Below are 21,299 nucleotides of genomic sequence, written 5' to 3'. Positions count from 1 at the left end.
TTTGTAAGAACGCGGTTGCTAAAATAAATACCAGTAAACGTCTTCTGAGTGTGCGTGGACCTTCGCGGTGGCAGCTAGACCTTCACGGTGCTCTCGCTCTGGCCAGCTTTGTAGCCTTTAACTGTCACTGGGTCTCTAGAGACCTACCAGTAAAGTGCAGCATGGGGGCTCAGTAGTAAAGAGACTTCCTGGTAATCACACTCAGGGTTCTAACTGGCATTTCTTCCTTTTACAGATGAAAAACTGAGTTCCAGCACAGGAAAGAGACTTATTCCAGTTAACATTATTCATTTTTTATCCCACAGCATAAGGGGCAGACGGAAAGGGAAAAAACGAGGCATTACTGAATTGAAAGTAATCACAAATACTGAAAGGACATCATGAAAAATCACATACTGGACGTCTTTCTTGGTAGACTATTTCTGTGGCACACCTATCCCCTTCCAGAAAAGAACAGTTTACGGCTTGGTTATTTAATGGCTCGGCACCCACCCCTCATGCCTGCCCACGTCACCTCCCACAAGCATAGCACCAAGGCACATGCTGATAAAATGACTAAGGCCAAAGTGTTACAATCTCTGATTTTAATGACAGTCCACGTGACCTTGACTTACACAGAAGTCCTGTTTGGTCCAGCTACCTGATTATCTTACCCAGAGTTCCAGTGTGTTTTCTCCCCAGTGTCTTCTCTTCTCTCCACGCTGCTCCAGCCCCAAGCCCACACAGGACGCTCTCGGCTGAACACCCACTTGCCTTACTTCACCATTTTGTGTTCAGGCCGATGCTACTCGTGAGCCCAGCACCGTCCAAGCAGGGAGGTGGGAGCTGGAGGTAGAAGGCGCTACCACAGCATTTTGTTTGTTTAAAAAACATTAGGCCTTGATCTCCATTTTTTCCATTTTACATCCAAATTTTGACACCTCCGGCACAGAGCAGCCTGCAGAGGCATGAGTTCAAGGTGTCATGTGCTTCTCTGGGGCCTGCTTGTGAGCCAGGTAGAGGAAGAGGATGCTGGAGAGAGCACTGACCAGGAAGATCACATCGAACCAGCGGTGGTAGAAGTTGAATTGCAGCTCCCCGAGGACCTCGGTGATGATGGTGCGGTACTCGAGCGGCATGCTCATGCGGATCAGCAGCACGGAGGAGACCAAGTACATGCCCTGCAAATCAAGGGACCCGGAGTCACTGGGCACGCGGGAGGTCAGAACAAGCCACTCAGCAGGCAGACGTCTAAGCGCGCCGCTGGTGGTGTATGGCTCAGGCACGAGGCTGCTGGCCGAACTTACCATTATCTGTGCTAACAGCAGGACAATGACATTGGAGGACTTACTGCTGGAGATGGCGTAAAAGAACTGTTAAGAGAGGGGAGAGGGTGAATTCAGGTAGCACTCTGGCATCCTAGGTCAAGAAAATTAAGTAGCATGGGAAACCACTAATTAAAAATGTCCAAAATACTTTAGCACCACCATGAAGGTTACAACAGACCATTACAGGCTACCCCACATCCTTGTAGTTGCTACCGGGCGCCTTAGCTCTTTCCAACATTATAACAGATGCCTAGAGACCCTTTCAATGCCCTCCGCTTTCTCCTTTCAAGCAATTCCTACCTCCTCTAGCAAGATAACTCACCCTTACTTCCATGCTGCCTGCTTATGTTGATCAGAAGGTAGCTGAACATTCTACTTCCATTCCTCCTTACCGGTGAGGACATACCTAGCTCATCTGTTCATTCCCCAAATCTGCTGAGTACCTACCAGGTGCCAGGCTTTATCCCAGAGGCTGGTGACACAGTGGAAAAAATACCTTTACCTCATTCTATTAGCTTTGGTAAATATACCTATCTGATAAGTACATCATCACCGATTTATGTCAGACTTTTAAAAAAATTCTGTTGTATGTCTTAAATGTTTGTGACTTCTATTTAAGATCTCAGAAGGCAGAAATCTTAACTGAGTAAAATCACCCCAGGTGCCATACATAATTACACACTTTTAAATTCTGTGACACAACACACCTTGGTAAGCGTGATGAGCAGCCCTCGGATGGAGGTGACGATGATTATTCCAACCAGAATGAAGGAGATGTGTTGGGACCAGAACTTCACCTGCCACCATCAGAGGGAGAAAAAAACTCAGTTAAATCTGTTCAGAGAGCAGTGGAGGCCGTGAAGCCGCAATCTCACGACAGCAAGGGAGCTTCACCGGGAACTCGCTGATTTTCAAACATCTTTTAGAGAAGAAGGGAACGAAGGCCCTCTTAATTAGCAGTCAAGTCTTCAGGACAAAAGAAAGCAAGTGCAGTGAAGTGATGGAAATAACACCAATAGATCAGAGCAGAGCTAATGATATCAATGATTGCATTTAATGTGACACATGACAAGCGTGACTTAAAGGGAAGCTGAACAACAGCTAGATTCTTTTTAATATCTGTGCATGAAACATCACCCAAGACTTCAAGGAATTTTTATAATAAAAGAAAATATAGACATTCTCAGCTATGTCTGAAAAAACTGACCTTCATTTGAACTACATGATGATACCCTTTTCTCCTGTACGCTTTATAGCAAGCAGCAGCTTTGGGGACCTGTGCTTGATTCAGGTCTGAAAATTAACTGATGGGGAGCTGCTGCTACTGACATCTAAAAGATGTCACTCAAGAAATATGAACTCTGAAGATCACACACAAATTACAGATAGAAAACACACACACACACACACACAGAGCAACTAAAGAGCCTGAGAAAACACTGTTAAGGAAAAGCATTTCTGAAAATTCAGCCCAGTAAAAAATGTAAAAGAGGAAAACATGCAGCAGCAGTGAGCATACTTGAGGGTAATCTGCACACCGCTTGAGGGAAGATACCCCCTCCTGTCACATATCCTAGTGATCTATAACAACAACAAAAAGGAACTGTTGTTGACTCGAGCTGTTTCCCAAGGGCTGGCACTCAGTTTGCTCTGCTCATTTGTCCAGCTCCCAGGGCATCTGAGATGGCGCTGGAGGTGGCATGCAGCCTGTGGCGAGGGCGCAGCCTAGTGACACGGCACACACACGGACTGAGAACATGATACTGGTCTTATCAAAGTGCTACTCGGCCAGAATCATCGGTCATCAATGGGTCAACAGTGGTTAGACAGTGGTATTATAAAACAGGGAGAAAGATGATTAAAACAATTGTGCAAAGGTTTGTTACTATCTTTAGCTCAGAGTTCACACTAATTGATAAATATTTATAGCAAAAGTCATTTCAGTTCTATCATGGAACATCAATTAGGAGTTAAATTTCTACCAGAGGAATCGAAGGTAAGTTGTATGTTTGAAGAGGTCACCAAGCACCACAGAGAAGTATACACATATTTAATGAGTAGTCACTACAGAGAAGCAGAGAAGGAACTCTAGAAATAACAAGCATTCATGACAATAAATGCCAGCCATTACTTAAGGTTTTATGGCCTTTATAAATCTGCTATGTGAATATGCAAAATACATAGAGGAGAGTGCAAAGACCAAAAGCAGAACTAAGCACCTCCAGTGAGGAATCAGAATCTTCACATTCATAACTTAGAGCCAATCAAAAAGAAATATAAAAGGCAGGATTTTGATACAACTCTTACATCAAATTGGATCCCCAGGTAATTCACAGTGATCTCAATGCCTCGTGTGACAGGATCAGTCTTCCCAACTCGGTCAAACACGATATTGATGGTCGCCTGCAGAGACAGACCCTTCGGTTATAATCGCTATTTCTAAAAGTGATTTAAAATAATAAATTAATTACCACAACATATGCTACAGGTGATGCTCTTAAAAATGCAGTTCTTTTCTTAATCCAAATCATGTAAGAAATCGCTTTTGATTCTTCATGTATAGGCAAAGAAAAATACCCTTTTCTTCCTGTGAAGAGTCAAGGGGACTACTGCTGTGGTCGATATACCTGACTTGATTAGGAGGCGCTAAGGTAACATTCTGTCAGGTGAAATCAGAGCAAAAGAGAATTAAGGAATTCCAGGGTCATTACTTGTGGTTACTTTCTGAATGTTCTAAGAGTAATTTTTTTTTTAAAGATTTATTTATTTTATACAAGCACTGGGTACAGTCAGAAGCAGATGAGGGTGAGAGAATTCACCAGAGCCAGAGCGAGGAACAGAACAGGCAGACTGACGAAATACACTGCTGAGGGGAGCAGCGGGAGGCAGGAGAGGTCTGCAAGCCATGTGGGACCCTCGCCGGCAGCCGGGGATCAAACTGGCGCTGCAGAGGCTGCGGGCAGCTTCGCAGCCCAGCGCTCAACCGCTGCGCCACCAGGGGAGGCCCTCTAAGAGTAATTATTAAGATAATAAAGAGTTACAGTTAGCAAGCTGATGGAGATGAAATGGAATTTGGAAGCCACCCAATTCATCCAAACTAGTCTTTTCTACAATTACGCTGGAATCTACCAACAACTGCTGATGAGTCCAAGACAAATAATGTCCATAAAATGGACAGAAAGAATAAAACACTGAGGGAGAGCCACAAAAGAATAAGAGCTGACAGCACAGATGCCAAGCTTATCTACAGAAATGGATTTTAGAATTTACAGAGTTAAAGGACCTATTTTTCAGGTACACAGGTCTTTATAAAGGACGGGTGGTGTCTGTTCTGAGCGGAAGGGAAGAGCTGATGGGAAAGAGCACATTCTATGTTGGCTCGGTCCCACTTGGAATTTAGTTTAATGTCTTAATCAAACCCATTTTTTTTCCCCGAAGGGATAACTTATTTTTTTAAATTTTTAAAAAAATATTTATTTATTTATTTTTATAAGACCTGGGGTGCAGGTCAGAGGTGGGGAGGTGAGAGGATTCCCCAGCAGAGACAGAGCGGGGAACAGAACAGGCAGACTGATGAAATACACTGCTGAGGGGAGCAGCGGGGAGACAGGAGAGGTCTGCCGCACCATGTGGGACCCTCGCAGGCTAGCCAGGATCGAACCCGTGCTGCAGAGACTGCGGACAGCTTCATAGTGTGGCGCTCAACCGCCTGCGCCTCCAGGGGAGGCCCTATTGTTTTAATTTTTATATTCCCCATACAATTGCACCCACCTTATTTTGACCCCAATCCCCTCCTATCCCAACCCCATAGTGTGTCTCTGGTTCATAGTTGTTTGTTGATTTTGATTTTTTCTTTCTTATTCTTTTTCCTGGTCCCTTATTTAGGTTTTCTAGATTCCTGCTATGAGTGAGACTATCTGGTATTTTTCTTTTTTCTTTCTGGCTTATTTCGCTGAGCATGATCCCTTCCAGCTCCATCCATGTTGCTGCAAACTGCATGTGTTTATCTTTTTTGATTGCTGAGTAATATTCCATGGTGTATATGTACCACATCTTCTTGATCCAGTCATCTATTTTTGGGCACTTGGGTTGTTTCCAAAGCTTAGCTATTGTAAATAGTGCTGCTATAAACATAGGGGTGCAGTATGATTGAAATGGAATTAATGTTGGAATTAATTTGGAATTAATGTTTCTGTGTCCTTTGGGTAAATACCTAGGAGTGGAATTGCTGGATCCTATGGAAGCTCTTTAGTAGGTTGAGGAATCTCCACACAGCTTTCCACAGTGGTCAAACCCATTTTTTTCCCTCTCTGCCATTACCAGGGAAAATCACTTACACCTTGACAGTTAAAATTAATATACGTACCATGAAAATTTTCCAAACACAGTAAATAGAGAAAAAGTAACCCAGAAAATTAAAATATTTCCCCTTGAAAGTTTTGGAGTATTCTATTCTCTCCTGAGGGAAAACAAACACAAAAACTGGTTAGTCTCAGCAAGTATATATCTATCCAACAAAAAAATTTGTCTTTATGAATCACTGCTCATGTGAGTAACAACAACAACAACAACAACAACAACAAAAACCTGTAACAGCATCAGACAACACTTAGTGAGTGCTTACTTTAAGCCGAGACTGGGTCAAACACCTTGCCTGAATTATCTACTTTTTTTTTTTTTAATTATCTACTTTAATCTTCCTAACAACGCTTAGGAGCTATGCTCTATCATCTTACTTTTACAGATGGGAAAACAGGCTCAGGTCTGTGTCCAAAGCCTATGTTAACCTTTGTCCTACATGGCCACCCAGGTGAGGTGATCCTCAGAAAGAATTTAAACAGCGTCAACAACCGGAACATATTTTGTAGATTTAAACTGTCTTGCATTGTAGATGTAACAGCAAAGTTACTTCTTGTAATTAGGTCACTTCTGAATTTGGTCTTTGAGAACAGGACTAGACCACGGCAGAGTGTCTATCCTTCTCACACTATTTCATTCGTAAGGGGATGAGAAACAGTCAGAGGAGCTGCCATCTTGAAGGCCTCTCCTTTCTGTTCCACTGGTTTCTATTATTAACCGTGTTCCATGAAGGATTCTGCCAGTCGCGGGAGCAATGCTGTGAGGAGTGTAGGCTCCTTAGCCCCAGAACTTCATAGGTGACATGGAAGCCTTGCGGAATCTCTCTAAAAGACACTCAAAAACTATTTACTCTTGTTCTCTCTTCAGTCATACTGGCATTTAAAAATTTTTATTGAGGTAACATTGTTTTTCAACAGTGTGTATGATTCAGATCATTCCCCTTGGGTGCTGATACCACACTGCATCCCCAGCAAGTCCCCTACCACAGTCCTCTACCACAGTCCACCGGCAAAAGCCACACGTCAGTTTCCTTATGCTGTACCTTGGTAGCATACAGGTCAACTGTTTCCAGAAAAAGCTGCCTGCTTAATTCTTCCAAAGCATCCACTTCCTGTTGAATAAGAGTAAGATCTGGCACAAAATGGACATCAAGGTTTAAATCATGTAGAAGTTTCAAGAAATAGCAGTGAAGAAAGCAAATGCTTTTGGTTTCTCCTATAGTGGATTCTAGGAATTGCCTGCATTTGCAGTTTCCGGCCCCACAGCCAGCAGTACTGATTCAGAGCAATTTCCTAACCTCTGGCTACCAAGAGCTTCTTCCCCTAACACCTACCACTAAGTTTCTCACTAGCTGAAGTGATTTTGTTCATTTATTTATTTATTTTTTTATCTAGTTAGACTGTCAATGTAATCGGTGAAATCTTCAAATGGTTACATGGTAGAAAATTATAACATACCAGAGATTTCCCCTGTATCATCAGAGTGCAATGATAGGAAAGGGAACTAACCTTTACCAAGATCTTAGACAAGCTGAGATTTGCAGATGTTATTTTGTTTTTGACAGACATTATCTCTTGTTATTGTCAAAATAATCCCATGAGAAAGGTGCTTTATTATCTATTTTGCAGAAGAGGAAAGGAAAGCTCAGAGAGTTAAAGAACTTGCTCAACATCACACAGCAAGGAGCTGTAGAAGTCGCCAGTGCTCACCCACTCCAAGGCCTGCTCTTTCCACTCCACTCACCACTTTGCACGAACTCCAAGTGTTGTTGTTCTCTCCTTTTGGGCGCTTAGGGCGGTTTAATAATCCTGATACTCTTGCTGACTTTACTTATTGACTCTAATAAGCTGAAACCTAAACTTTAGCTTTTATGGATTTCTAAGAACTAACATTAATAGAGTGTTGACTTTAAGCCAAATCCTCATTCCTCTCTGATGTTTCTCTGTGATTTTACTCAAATCAACGCGTGCCCTTCAGCACTTTCCTCAGCAGTGGCTGCTACCGGCAAGACACACGCCCCCCCATCAGATAGTAGATGTCTTTGAGGGGGCTGTCTTTGCTCATCATCTTATCCGTTAGCATTGTCTGGAAACAGGAAATGTTGCTTGATGAAATGAATCTAAATGAATGCTTTCCCCCTCTTTCCTACACTCATCCTACCCTCCTTTGTCTAATTCTTATCTGCGTTTGACACCAGAAGGCTAGGCCATGGTTTAGAAACAGGACAGATAACATCCTTTTCATCTAAGTGAAACAAAAGGGAGCTTGAACTTCCTGAGGTGGGAAAAGGAGGCATGAGGAATCCATTTCACCTCCTTAGTGCCCAAAGGTGTGACTTGATAGCCTGGTAGCTATAAAGAGGTTTGGTAGGTACTCAATTTTGGAAGTAGTTTAATACTCTAACCAGCCCGGGCCAAAACCAACCCATTAACCTAGTCTCTTTGATTCTTTCAACCAAAATGATTTTAAAATTTTAAGATGCAGAGCTGCTTCAAATTTGGTCAGAAATACTGACTGCTTTCGAAATGGGCTCTGCTTTCACCACCCCAGACACAAACCATCCATTTTAAGAAGCCATTGTGTGCTGAGCTGTTTTGGGTGGTGGAATGTAATAGTACAGTGGAGAGAACTAAGAAAAGGAGACCACTGTTCTGGTCCTATTTTTGCCACAAACTATTGTGTGATTTAACCTCTCTGAGTTTATTTTCTTACTGTGAAATGGAAAGATTGACTTATTAAGACTCTTTCAGCTCAGACAATTATTTCATTATCTGCTATGTTAGAAAGACTGACTGTCCACACAGAATTACCGATGCCTGGCCCTGGCCAGCTGGACTCTGACGCAGTCAGGTGCCTCAGAAGACACTCTTCCAACACTACTTTCTACCTGGTCCAGAGTCGAGATAAAGAGGCAAGCAGAGAGGCAAAGGATACTTTCACTTCCTGGCACTGAAGTGGTAACACTCTTTATCATTCCCCAGAATCCTGATGGTTTGTTATGCACCTCCCCCTTCTGGAACATAGTTCTCCGTGTCATTGCCATCCTGAAATGAAAGAAAATATAAAATCTCAGCAAGGAAGCATGGACTCTCCTAGTCCAGTCTCTTAACTGCTTTTCTCAGTTGCTGAGCTGCTCAGGGAAGGATGCACATTTCAGCGGCCCACTTCCCCACGACTCACAACTGGGCACACTATGCTCCCAGAAGCAGTGTGGCCTAGGCAAAGCTCACAGACTTTGAAGTAGGCAACAAAGTGGAGGGTTGGGTCTGCTACTTATAAGCTGTGAGACTTAAGAGCTCTCATTTCCTCATCTCTGAATGGTTGTGAAGATCAGTGAAATAAGATAGAAGGACTCACGTTACTGTCCACTATAAATTGCTATACATATATTAATTTGTGATATCATTTAAGGAAAAAAAGCTAGCACACCTAAAGGACCAGGCATGGGGCAGGAACTCAATAAACATCCTTCCCCCCACTTTCTTTTCAAAAGCAGATGAAGGAAAAAACAAACAAACAGCAAAATCGCATAAAGTTGGCCTCATCTAACACATCATCCTCCCTCTAACTCCAATCCCCCCACTCCTGAGTAAATCAGCAGGACCCTTGCTATTCCCTCCTGGTCTCTCCAGTCCCTGGAGGCCCCACCGCCACAGTGGTAGTTGCTGGCACCTTCCAGCTCACCACCTGGGTATCAAGAACAGTCTTTGTGAGGAAAACTAAGATGATTTGTGCAAAAATGGTTACTTGAATGACATATTGGGACTTGAGACCGAAAGTAAACCCGGATGAGTCTAATAAAAATAGTAGGACTAAAGAAACATTTAACTCAAAGAGATTTTTTGGGCAACAAGAGATAGAAATGGAAAGGCAACAGCAGCAGCACTAGTATTTATGGCTGGGACCAATGCCAATGGCATCAAATACCAAATGGAAGTTCTTTAGCTGAATTCCTTTAAAAAAAACCCAAAAAACCAAAAACAAACCCCAGGCAAGGCACATGCATGAGGGAAGCAGTGCCAGAAAGGGGAGTTTAGCCTGGCCCCTCCAGGGGCGGTAGGAGATGTCTGCAGGATAGGCCCAAGCGCTGGGTGGAGAGGGGCAGCGTCACAGCCTGTTCTGGCTGGGAAGCCTGCCTGGGCACATGAAGATGGGTTACATTCCAATGGCACACACCGGGCTCTCGGCCCTCTAGGAAATGGCAAGATCTATGAGCCAGGATCTAACAGTTTGTCTAGTGTGGCACCTTATGGGGGGCCACCCTGTTTAGACACAGCTGAGTCCATGACTGAGTCCATGTGTTCCCGTAGGACGGGGGGCGACACATCCCACCGCCTCATGGTTTCCTTGACCAAGGCTGTCTCAACAGCACTGCACACCTGTGAGAACTACTGACCTAAAAAAAAATGACACTACCAATCACAGGAGGGCGAGGAGCAAGGGCGCCTCTTCACTGCTGGTGGAAGTCACGTGCAAACACCTTGAAGGCAGATCAGCCGTTTTCCCCAAATTAAGCAAATCTCACCTCAGGATCCAACAACCCACCTCTAGTACTTAGACAACTCCTTTGAAAAATACGTCCAAACGAAAGCCAGCACACAAATACACACACTCCTGTGTCCCTAGCGGCGGAAGAGAAATCAGGAGGGCCCTCAACAGAGGAAGGCACAGCCACTGGGGTGCGTCTGTGTGAAAGGCAGCAGGACACCCACGCCACTCCAAAATTTGCCTCTGTTACATAAGGATTATTTTGGTCTGGTTAATTCAAAAATATTAGCTACAAGCAAATCTCTGGAAAATGAAGAAGTTGCCCTTTTGGGAGGATAACTTTTTTGTGTGTGAGAAAAATCTTTTCTGGAAGGGGATCCCAGTCACGAGGCTTTTCCTCACGTGGTCTGGGAGGACAGAAGGTCCTCACTCCAGGTGTCCTAGGAGCCCCCCAGCCTGGGGGCTCGATTCTTTAAGTCATCGGCTAAAACGGTATTAACAGTAGAGTGTCAGACGTGCTGGCCACATCGACCTAAGTGTTTCCTCCTCAAAATGGCCTGCCTGGGCGCTGAGGGAAAGGACTGCGGCCCCAGTTTTAGCTCTCTTCTGCTCACCGTAACTGCGCCTTGGTAGAAGATGGCACTGCCAACCAAGACCCTGATTTCGTGAGACTCGGAACCCCCAGTTTTCCTTTTCTCACAGCTGGAAAGTTGGGACAAGTATACAAAGAAGGAAGCAGTTTTATCCCCCTCAAAAGCTCACTTCAGCTTGCTGTGCTGGATCAGAGAAGAGGCAGTGAGGAGGGGCACTCTCTACCATACAGCAAACACCACGACTGGCTGTGGGGTGAGACTGGGTGAACTGTAAGGGTGACAGAGCCACGTTGTGACCTCAAAATAGGCAGGGGTTCAAGTGCTAGAAGGAGTGCAAGTTTGCTGCACACAGACCAGCGAGGCCTTGTTTGAAACAACTCACTTTCACTTTTGTTATGTAACCAATCTTGCAATTATCAAATAAGTTACAGGTGAAGGACAAGTATTTTTAAAAAAGGTAATAATAGGGCCTCCTCTGGTGGCGCAGCGGTTGAGTGCTGGGCTGCGAAGCTGCCCACAGCCTCTGCAGCGCCGGTTCAATCCCCGGCTGCTGGCAAGGGTCCCGCATGGCACGACAGACCTCTCCTGCTGCACCCGCTGCTCCCCTCAGCAGTGTATTTCAGTCTGCCTGTTCTGTTCCCCACTCTGGCTCTGGTGAATTCTCTCACCCTCCTGAGCTTCTGACTGTACCCGGTGCTTGTACAAATAAATAAATAAATAAATCTTAAAAAAACTCAAAATAGATCATTTTAAAAAAATTTAAAAAATTAAAAAATTTTAAAAAAAGGTAATAATATCAAACTTCCAGAAATGTGACAAAAAGGAATAAAAACAATGAGGTACTGCAGAGATAGCCGACTTTCACTTTGAACTGTTCTATCATCCACCATCACTACCAAGATCATTATCACTATTGTCTCTTTTTATAGTGAGAGTCTAGAATAAGAAACTATCTATTCATTGTTAACTGAACGTCTTTTTTTAAAAAAAAGATTTATTTATGCATAGAAGAGCTGGGGTGCAGGTCAGAGATGCAGGGGCTGAGAGGATTCACCACAGACAGAATGGGGAGAACAGGCAGATGTACTGAAACACACTGCTGAGGGGAGCAGCGGGGAGACAGGAGGAGTCTGCTGTGCCATGTGGGTTGCTCCCTGGCAGGGGATCTAACTCGTGCTGCAGCAGCTGTGGATAGCTTCATAGGGCGGCGTATTAACCCCTGTGCCACCAGAGAGGCCCCCTGAATGCATTTTAAAAACCTACAATATGGAGACACACATACTTGGCCGAGGGCTGGGGAGCAGCTTGCAAGTGAGGAGGCTGAAGACTCTCCTACCTTTTCAGCCCCCACCAGCTCTGGCAGGAAGTCACAACTACCTTCCCTTCCAATTAAACATTTTTTCTCTTTGAGTCATGGTAGATTCACATGTGGTTGTAACCAAAAAATACAGAGACCCTACATGCCCTTTACTTGGTTTCCCCCGATGGAAACACCTGGGAGGTGTGGAGCACGGCTGCGCAGCTGGGGACTGACAAGTCACAGAACATTTCCTCAGTTGCGGTGTAGTCAGCCAGCCTCCCGCTTCTACTCCCCTAACACCTGGCAGCAATGTCTGCTTCCATTTCCATTTGGTCATTTCAAAATGTTACATAGAATTATCTAGTCTGTAACCTCTGTGAAGATTGGGTATTTTTACTCAGCATAATTTTCTGGTGACTCATCCAGGCTGCTGCATCTAGCTACCGCCATCCTTCTAGTTACTGAGCAGTGTTCTGCGTATGGATTCGCCACAGTTTGTTTCCCCTTCATCCATCAAAGGACATCTAGAGCCTTTCCATTTTCTGTTACTTTGAATATCACTGCCATAAGCTTTAGTTTACAGGCCTTTGTGTGAATAGAAGTTTTCTTTTCGAAAAATACCAGATGGTCTCACTCATAGCAGGAATCTAGAAAACTTAAATAAGGACCAGGAAAATGAATATAAGAAAGTGAAAATCAAAATCAACAAAAAACTATGAACCAGAGACACTCTATGGGGGGTAGGTGGCGGGGAGGGGAGGGATTGGGGTCAAAATAAGGGGGTTGCACCTATGTTTATAGCAGCACTGTTTACAATAGCTAAACTTTGGAAACAACCCAAATGCCCAAAAATAGATGACTGGATCAAGAAGATGTGGTACATATATACCATGGAATATTACTCAGCATTCAAAAAAGATAAACACATGCAATTTGCAGCAACATGGATGGAGCTGGAAGGGATCATGCTCAGCGAAATAAGCCAGAAAGAAAAAGAAAAATACCAGATGGTCTCACTCATAGCAGGAATCTAGAAAACTTAAATAAGGGACCAGGAAAATGAATAACTATAAGAAAGTGAAAATCAAAATCAACAAAAAACTATGAACCAGAGACATTTTTAGGGGGGCGGGGGCGGGAGGGGAGGGATTGGGGTCAGAATGGGGGGGGGGCTGCAATTGTATGGGGAATATAAAAATAAAATTTATTATTTTAAAAAAAATAAGGGGGTTGCAATTATATGGGGAATATAAAAATAAAATTTATAAAAAAAAATAAATAATAAATCCTAAAAGTTCAAGTTGCAAAAGAAAAAGCAGCTCTATTGAACTAGCTTCAAATTTAAAACTTTGGGGCTACAAATGACATTATTTTGAAAGGGAAGTGGTAATCCATAGACTAGGAGAAATATTGCAAGTCATATATCTTAAGATACTTTTCCAGATAAGAGACCTGTATCCAGGATAGATAAAAAAGATCTCTTGCAATTAAATAACAAAAAGATGAGTAACCAATTTTAAAATGAGCAAAGGGTTTGAACGGACATTACTCTAAAGAAGATGTACAGATCACTGATATGCACTAAAAAGATCATTAAACATCATTAGTCATAACAACAAGGAGACACTACTCATGTCCTCTCAGGATGGCTACAATAAAAAGACAGACAGAAACAAGTATTAGGAAGAATGCTGAGAAGTAGAATATGCCTTCATCACTGCCAGAAATGTGAAATAGGGGCCTCCCTGGTGGCGCAAGGGGTTAAGATGCAAACCTATGAAGCTATCTGCAGCCACTGCAGCACAAGTTCCATCCCCGGCCAGAGAGCTACCCACATGGCACAGCAAACCTCTCCTGTCACACCCGCTGCTCCCCTCAGCAGTATATTTTGGTCAGTCTGCCTGTTCTGTTCCCCATTCTGTCTCTGGTGAATCCTCTCAGCCCCCACACCTCTGGCCTGTACTCAAGTTCTTGTATGCATAGATAAATAAATCTTTTTAAAAAATGTGGAAAAAAAAAAGTTTTCTTTTCACTGTCATTTGTAACAAAATGGATGGAACTGGAAGGGATTACGCTAAAAGGAATAAGTCAGAAGGAGAAAGACAACTATCAGGTGGTCTCACTCATATGTAGCATATAAAGAAAACACAAAGGAACAGGCAAGCATAAACCAAACCAACCCCAGAAATAGGACTGCAGAATTGAAGCTGCTGGGGGTGGAGGTGGATAAAAGAGGGGTGGTGTATCAACCGTCTATGGTGGAGGACTAGGGTGCTTTGGAGGTAGGCGTGGTGTGGTTAACATTCATTTGAAGAGGTGTGAACCTATTTCTCTAAATTACATTGTTGCAAACCAGTGTTACCTCAATATAAAAAAAAGTTACAAAAAGAAAAAAGAAAAAAAAACAACCCCAAACTTGAAACTTGTAAGTTCCTTGCTCTGGCATCATTTGTTGAAAAGGCTAGCTTCCCTCCACTGAATTGCTGTGCACCTTTGTAAAAAATGGCTAGGGCGTATTTGTCAGTCTATTCTGAGTTCTCTGTTCTGTTCCTCTAATCTATTTGACACATAAACCTGACTACTGCAGCTGGATAATAAGTTTTGAAATCAGACTAATTTTTTTCATTTTATTCTTTTTCAAGATTGTTTTGCCTTTCCACATAAATCTTAGAATAATTTTGTGTATATTTACCAAAAAAAAGTGCTGGGTTGGGCCTCCCCGGTGGCGCAGCGGTTGAGCGCTGGGTTGCGAGGCTGCCGGCGACCGCTGCGGCGCCGGTTCGATCCCCGGCTGCTCCCCGGCCACCGGAGGAGGGTCCCGCATGGCGCGCAGACCTCTCCTGCCGCCCGCTGCTCCCCTCAGCAGTGTACTTCGGTCCTTCTGCCTGTTCTGCTCCCTGCTCTGGCTCTGGTGAATTCTCTCACCCTCCCGCGCTTCTGACTGTACCCAGTGCATGTATAAACAAAAAACAAAACAAACAAATAAATAAATAAACATGCCTCTATTAAAAAAAAAAAAAAGTGCTGGGATTTAGAAATGAATTACATTGTATACCATCGTGCAGAGAATTGTCATCTTACACTCTGTGAACAAGGTATATCTCTCCATTTAGAGCTTCCTTGAGTTCTTTCATAGCATTTGGTAGTTTTTAGCATGTAAATGCTGGACACATTTTGTTAGACTTACACCTAAGTATTTCATTTTTGGGGAGTGGTGTGCTGCTCTTAAGACTTTGTCTTTTAGCCCTTTCACTCTATGAACCTAAGTGTATTTTGCGTTTATCTTCTTTGGGAGTCCCAAAGTTTCTTATATCTGTAAATTCATGTTTTCTGCTAAATTGGAGAGTGCTGGTCCATTATTTCTTCTAATATATTTGTGCCCCTTCCTTCTAGAACTCCAACTACAAGTGTGTTAGACTGTTTGATATTGTCTCATTCTGAGATTTTATTCATTTTTCTTCAATCTTTTATCTTTATTTTTCAAATTGAATAATTTCTATTGCTCTATCTTTAAGATCACAGATTCTTACTTTTGCCATTTCAATTCTGCTAGGCCTACTTAGCAAATTTTTTATTTCAGGTACTGTAGTTTCAAATTTTCTTTTGCTTTTTTTTTCTTCAATATAGTTTCCGGGTTTTTTTTTTTTTTTGGTATTTCTTATTTATTAAATCATGCTTTCCTTCATTTCTTTGCCCTTATTATTTATAATGCTGCTTTAAGGCCTGTTTGCTAAATGTTATCTGGGACTACCTGGCGTTAAATGTCTATTGATTGCTTTTATCTTGCACATGAATCTCACGATCCTGTTTCTTTGTAGATCCAACAATTTTTGGTTGAAAGCTTGGCACTGTAGATATTATGTTGCAGTAACTTTGGAATCTTCTTTGGTCTTGTGACATTTTTGTTGTTGTTGTTGTTGTTGTTATAGTGGGCAGTTAACTCACCCGGACTCAAACTGTGAGCTCTGTTATATTTACAGGGTGCAGTAACTTATGTCTGCTCAGTTTTTCAGTTTCCGGTTGCCCCCCTTTCAGCCTAACTCTCTAGTAATCTTCTGAGCCTGAGCCTGGGTAGGTTAGTGGTCAACCATGAATTCTGACAAATTTTAGAGTCAGATGTAAGGGGTTACCCTCTCTGTGGTTCCTTTGTTTATAGGGATCACCCCTAAATTTCTGAATGTTTTGTCATCCTGAGTTCTACACCTGATACCTCAAGTCACTACAGCTTTTACTGTTATTCAAGTTAAATGTCCAACCTACACACAGTTCAGGCAGTGTACTCAGTCAGAGGCCAATACACTTGCTAATCTAATGTGAGAGCCGTCGTGGCTAATGTGGAAATATAACCAGTGAATCTATTTTCCCCTCTATCTCTTCACATTTTCAAAAGGGAGCCAAGAGAAAACCCAGCCCAGGGATGGGGGTTCAGCTAGTTTCCTCACAGTAATAGCTCGCATTTAACTTTTACACGTCATATCACGCTGGCTTTTTTTTTTTTTTTTTTTAAAAACAATCATGGTACAAATTGTGTGAAAATCATAAACTCAGAATCTGTGGGTTGTAAGGGCTCTTACAGACCCTGTAGTCAACTCTTCATTTTAAAAATGAGGAAATGACAGTCGAGTATTGCTGAAGCTAGCTTAATAAGTTTATAGTAAAGTGACGGCCTAGAGCAAGTTCTTTTCATTGTACCACGGTATAGGTGCAAAGCTGTATTTTTGAACTGTCACAAAACCACAATTTCAAAATTGTACTAAATAATGTTTGTGAACAGACACTATATTTCAACTACATCAAAGATCACCACGACAAAAGTTTTTATATCTAATTCAACAAACCAAACAAAATAACAGGTCTCTTCATTCTCTCAACCTGAAAGCTGAAAGGCTTTGATCACTAAACCAGCAAACTCGTATTACCTGAACTAGGTTTCTGACCAGCGCGTTCCAAATACTACAGACCTCATGTGCTTGCAGTGTTCCAAGTGAAAAGCCAGTATGCCTCTTTCCTGCCCCCGTTGCCAGCCATTAACTCGTTTGCACATAATGGATGCTTTTTATCGCATGTCATTGCACTACAGCCCTCTGCTGTTAAATCTAAAGATGGTTATCTAGTCCCTGCTACTTCACAAGTGCCAGTGTTTGTGAGAACAGCTGCTCTATATTTTGGTAGAGAGCAATCCTAAAGCCCCAGGTTGGTGTCCACAAAGGACAGGATAATTCGGTCAGGTTGAGAGGTGGGATCTTCTGAGAGTCACTTGGGTAAGACCCGCTGTGGGATGACAAGCCGCCCCAGATCCTGATGAGACAAGGACGAGCAGGACTAGTAATGAAATGGCTTAAAAGTTCACATCTACACTTGACATGAGTCATGGCTACATTCACGTCCTCATATGAGTTAAGAAATGTAGTAAAAGAGAGAATGATCTTGGGAATCAAAATAGTACTGTTCCTTTATAAGTATCTTTCAATATTAAGTCATGTTGCTCATATTGTTGTATTTTAAAAATCTGCATTCATATTCATTTATGTAAGGTAAACTGTATATAATTAATGTAAACAAAACATAAAAGTAAATAAGTGTATACACGTATATATACTTCTAATAACCTAACAAATCTGTATAGAAAGGGTGACAAATATTTAGCTGGTGAATTTGGGCCTCTATCAATCTACTGTCTTGTTATCTTGTCTTTAAGACTTCTTACTATAGAAAAGTGTCAAAGAAAGAAACATGAAATACAAAATCACCTCATACAAGTTAAGACCTCTGTGTTACATTTACATTTTATGTAATAGCGATGTTAATGAAGGCAGGAGATTAGTAAGCTTCATGAAGGTAGGGACTGATTATCTTGCTCGTCATTCCACCTCCAGCATCTAGCACAGTGCCTGGCATAAGGAGTCTTTCTAGAATTAATCAGTGAAAAATATGAAAGGATAAATGAAGGCAAAGCATTAAAATAATGACTGTCCTGCTGGGATTATTAATAAGCTCAATAGTTTCCTTAGCTGTGTATGGTTCACTATCCTAAGAGCTGTACTTTGCAATTCATTATTCCATTTCCATTTTACAGATGAGGCACAAGGGATAAAGCACCCATCTGGAGGCCACACTGCAAGCTGGAGACCAGGATGCAAATTCAGAAGTCTACGCTTTCATCCACTGTGATAGATTCTAGAAATGTCACTTTGAAAACATATTTACTAGTACTTTTTAAGTAATAAAAACAACAAGGGCTTGAAGATTTGAAGGAATTTTAAAAGTAGTTGGAGCAAAGCAAGTTGAATAGATCAAAGCGAGGCATGAACAAGTTTGTAAAAATGCAGAACAGATTTGAAAACATCCAGTGTAGAAGACCTTCAAATACAAAAGCTAGTCTAACAATTTACACCAAGAGAATTTATCTAAAGTGAGGAAATAAACCTGAATTTGAGACTTTTCTTTCACACTAGACACTAAGTCTTTGATGGTACCTTAACTTGTAATAAAAATGGGTAAGATGAAATTCCCTGACAGCACCAATCATAGATTTTCTTGAGAGATTTTAACAGTACAAGTTTTTTAATGCGCTGATCTCTTACCTTTTCTTTTTGCTGATGATCATGTCAATGGTTTGGAGCAGTCGCCGTTCCAGGGCTAGAATGTCTGTGTCAGTCACATTCCTGTAATATGTGTAAACTATTAGCAATGTGTTGGGGTCACATAAAGCATAATAAACCTCAACGGCTACCCTATAACTGAAGGGTCTTTTTCTAGAGAATAATGACTATCGTAAGAAAAATGCTTTTGCTGTGATTTTTTTTTATAGCTGATACTTCTGGGCTCTCAAGGCCGTGGAGGGTTAGCTAGCTCTCTTACAGCCTTTCTCGCTTTGGTCCAGTGACATTTAGGGGGCACGTGTACATATACCTTTAATTTGGCATTGTCTTCTTTTGGGAGGAACTGATTTACTAATCCCAACTTATTTAGTTCACGCACTATCCATTAGAAACGTGCTTTTAAAAAGTGGGGATGAGGAGGTGGGTGGAGAGGGCCAGATTTAAATTGCCGCTTTAGAAATAAATAAAAGGGGCAAGCAATATAGGTGATGAGTCTTACTTATAGATATTTCTAGTCAAATCCCATAAGGAAAGAGGGAGAGAATAAAAAGGCCGTGTCATGGATTTCACACTTAACTATAAAGCTGGTAAGAACAGACTCTACACTTATCTTATCCAAGAGGCTGAGAAAAGGTTCATATTTAACAATTCACGAGGGTGGTGTGACATGACATGCATTTAAGAAGCAACGGGAGAAAAGGAAGAGTCACAGTTGTCTGTACCTGAGGAAGTAGGACATGTACGTGTACGGGCAGTTGACGGCACCAAAGCCAGAAAGAAGAGCCATGAGGGTCACCCCGATCACGCCGACCCGGCTGATGAGCTGCTCTATGGACAGGATCCCTGGAAAACCACACATATCAGCACTGGCTGGCTTGCTTTTTTTTTTTTTTTAATATCCAAAGGGCAGGTTATTGTATTAAAAAAAAGAAAGGAAGAGAAGATGCTCGCACAGACACACGTGGGCAGGAGAAGCTGCCTCTGGGAGGGACAGGGGTGTTAAAAGAGATGCCTGTGTAGACACTGGCAGGCAGTCTTGGCACAAGAGCTGCCGGTATCCAGCTTTCAAGGGCAAAAGGCAACACCACTGACATCACCAAGATGATTGGCTCACACTAGCCAAATTTTTATATATAGTGATATATAACATGTACTCCATAGTACATTAAATATGCCAACATATAATTCCATAGATGTAGATTTTCTATAATACATGAAAGTTTACTAATTTTCTCCCTAGCCCATATACTTCCAGAATTGTCTGTATTATTGGGTGACGCTAATAGTAAAATAACAATAACTATAAATAACACTTCATTTATCCAAGGAAGTGTGAACTCCAGCAAGGCAACATACTTTTAGCAAAAGCTTTGGCAAAAATAATTGGGAAGTAAACTTGCTGGAAAAGTATAAGTAACTATTATAGTGCAATTATAGATCGATTTATAGTCTATTATAGATAGATTCATGTATTTATTTCTGAAATAGAAGAACTTATTAGCTGAGGGATTTTTGGTTATTATTTTCAGCACAGAATTTAGGGTTCTGTCCATGACCTATTTTTGTACTTAAACTTTTTGTGTGAGAAGAGATACTGATTCCTAGAAAATTTTTCTTTATTTACTACTCTTCCCCAAAATATATGCCCTTGATAAAGACAATCTCTATTATCACTTGACTAGAGGACATTTACCTTTTGGGTCAGAGAACCCTTTGGGAATCTGATAAAAGTTACGGGTACCTCATGTCTAGCTGCACCTACAAGTAGCTCCCCACAAGTCTGCACATAACACCAGGAAATTTAACCTACAGACACCTTCCTCTAGCCCTCACACTCAGAGTTTATTCACTAACCTAAGACCAAAACTCTTGTTTTACAATGATAGAATTCTGACACTACGGTGGGGAGAGGTCGGGGGTGGGGAGCGGAGATCGGGGTGGGGAGAGGAAGGACTAGAGTCAAAATAAGGGGGGGGGTGCAATTGTATGGGGACTATAACCATAATGAAAATGCATACATTGTGCAAAGATGAAAAGTGATGTAAGAATTATATAAAATATTAAAAAGAAATAAAATGATAGAAGTCTGTTCCAACACTGGCATTTGACATCTCCTATGATGATGAAGAGAAAATTTGTTTCAAAACCAGACTTTTTTTTTCAGAGAAATCACTTACTGCATTTCCCACAATCAGAAGTTTAAAGGAACAATTTTTTTCAAAACCAGAAAATTATAAACAGTCCTTTCCTCCTTACTACACATATACTTACCATGTTTAGGGCTGAGAATGGGAAATGGATCTCCTAGTTTCCAGAAGAAATACATAAAGGTCAGCCACAAGAGACAGGAAAACAGCAGCCGCTGTTTCCGCACTAAGGAAGGAGAGAAGAGCGCAATCAGCTCAGGGCGCGTGTCAAGAGCTTGCTTTACTTACAGGCCGGGGATCACGATAATTACCGTTTGGCTGGCTTGCTCGTTTGGGAATCGAGTGATGGAACAATACAATTTCAGAAACAGCATCCTTACCATACTGTAAATAAACTATAATCTGGCTGAGATTACGATGTGGGTTGAGTTCAGGGAGACATTAGAGCAGACACAGAAATAAAGCCAGGGCCGGACAAGCAGCCTAACCATCCATTCCACATC

General features: G+C 42.0%; 1 protein-coding gene across 1 annotated transcript in view; it reads right to left on the bottom strand.

The window, feature by feature from the left end:
* Positions 1-953: 953 nt before the first annotated feature.
* The window catches only part of GPR89A (G protein-coupled receptor 89A), a gene marked incomplete at both ends in the record, with an annotated part of 32,617 nt that continues 12,271 nt past the window's right edge, over positions 954-21,299 (bottom strand). Inside the window, 10 exons of the mRNA XM_084243789.1 lie at positions 954-1,160; positions 1,287-1,352; positions 2,015-2,104; positions 3,615-3,710; positions 5,674-5,766; positions 6,709-6,797; positions 8,601-8,710; positions 18,632-18,712; positions 19,372-19,492; positions 20,921-21,022. Coding sequence (XP_084099915.1) covers positions 954-1,160; positions 1,287-1,352; positions 2,015-2,104; positions 3,615-3,710; positions 5,674-5,766; positions 6,709-6,797; positions 8,601-8,710; positions 18,632-18,712; positions 19,372-19,492; positions 20,921-21,022 — 1,055 coding nt within the window. The remainder of the gene's footprint in view (positions 1,161-1,286; positions 1,353-2,014; positions 2,105-3,614; positions 3,711-5,673; positions 5,767-6,708; positions 6,798-8,600; positions 8,711-18,631; positions 18,713-19,371; positions 19,493-20,920; positions 21,023-21,299) is intronic.

This window comes from Talpa europaea (assembly GCF_964194135.1).
Source record: "Talpa europaea genome assembly, chromosome: 9".
Lineage (NCBI taxonomy): Eukaryota > Metazoa > Chordata > Mammalia > Eulipotyphla > Talpidae > Talpa > Talpa europaea.
Note: the sequence above shows the minus strand (reverse complement) of the source record. Positions and strands in the feature narration are given on the sequence as shown.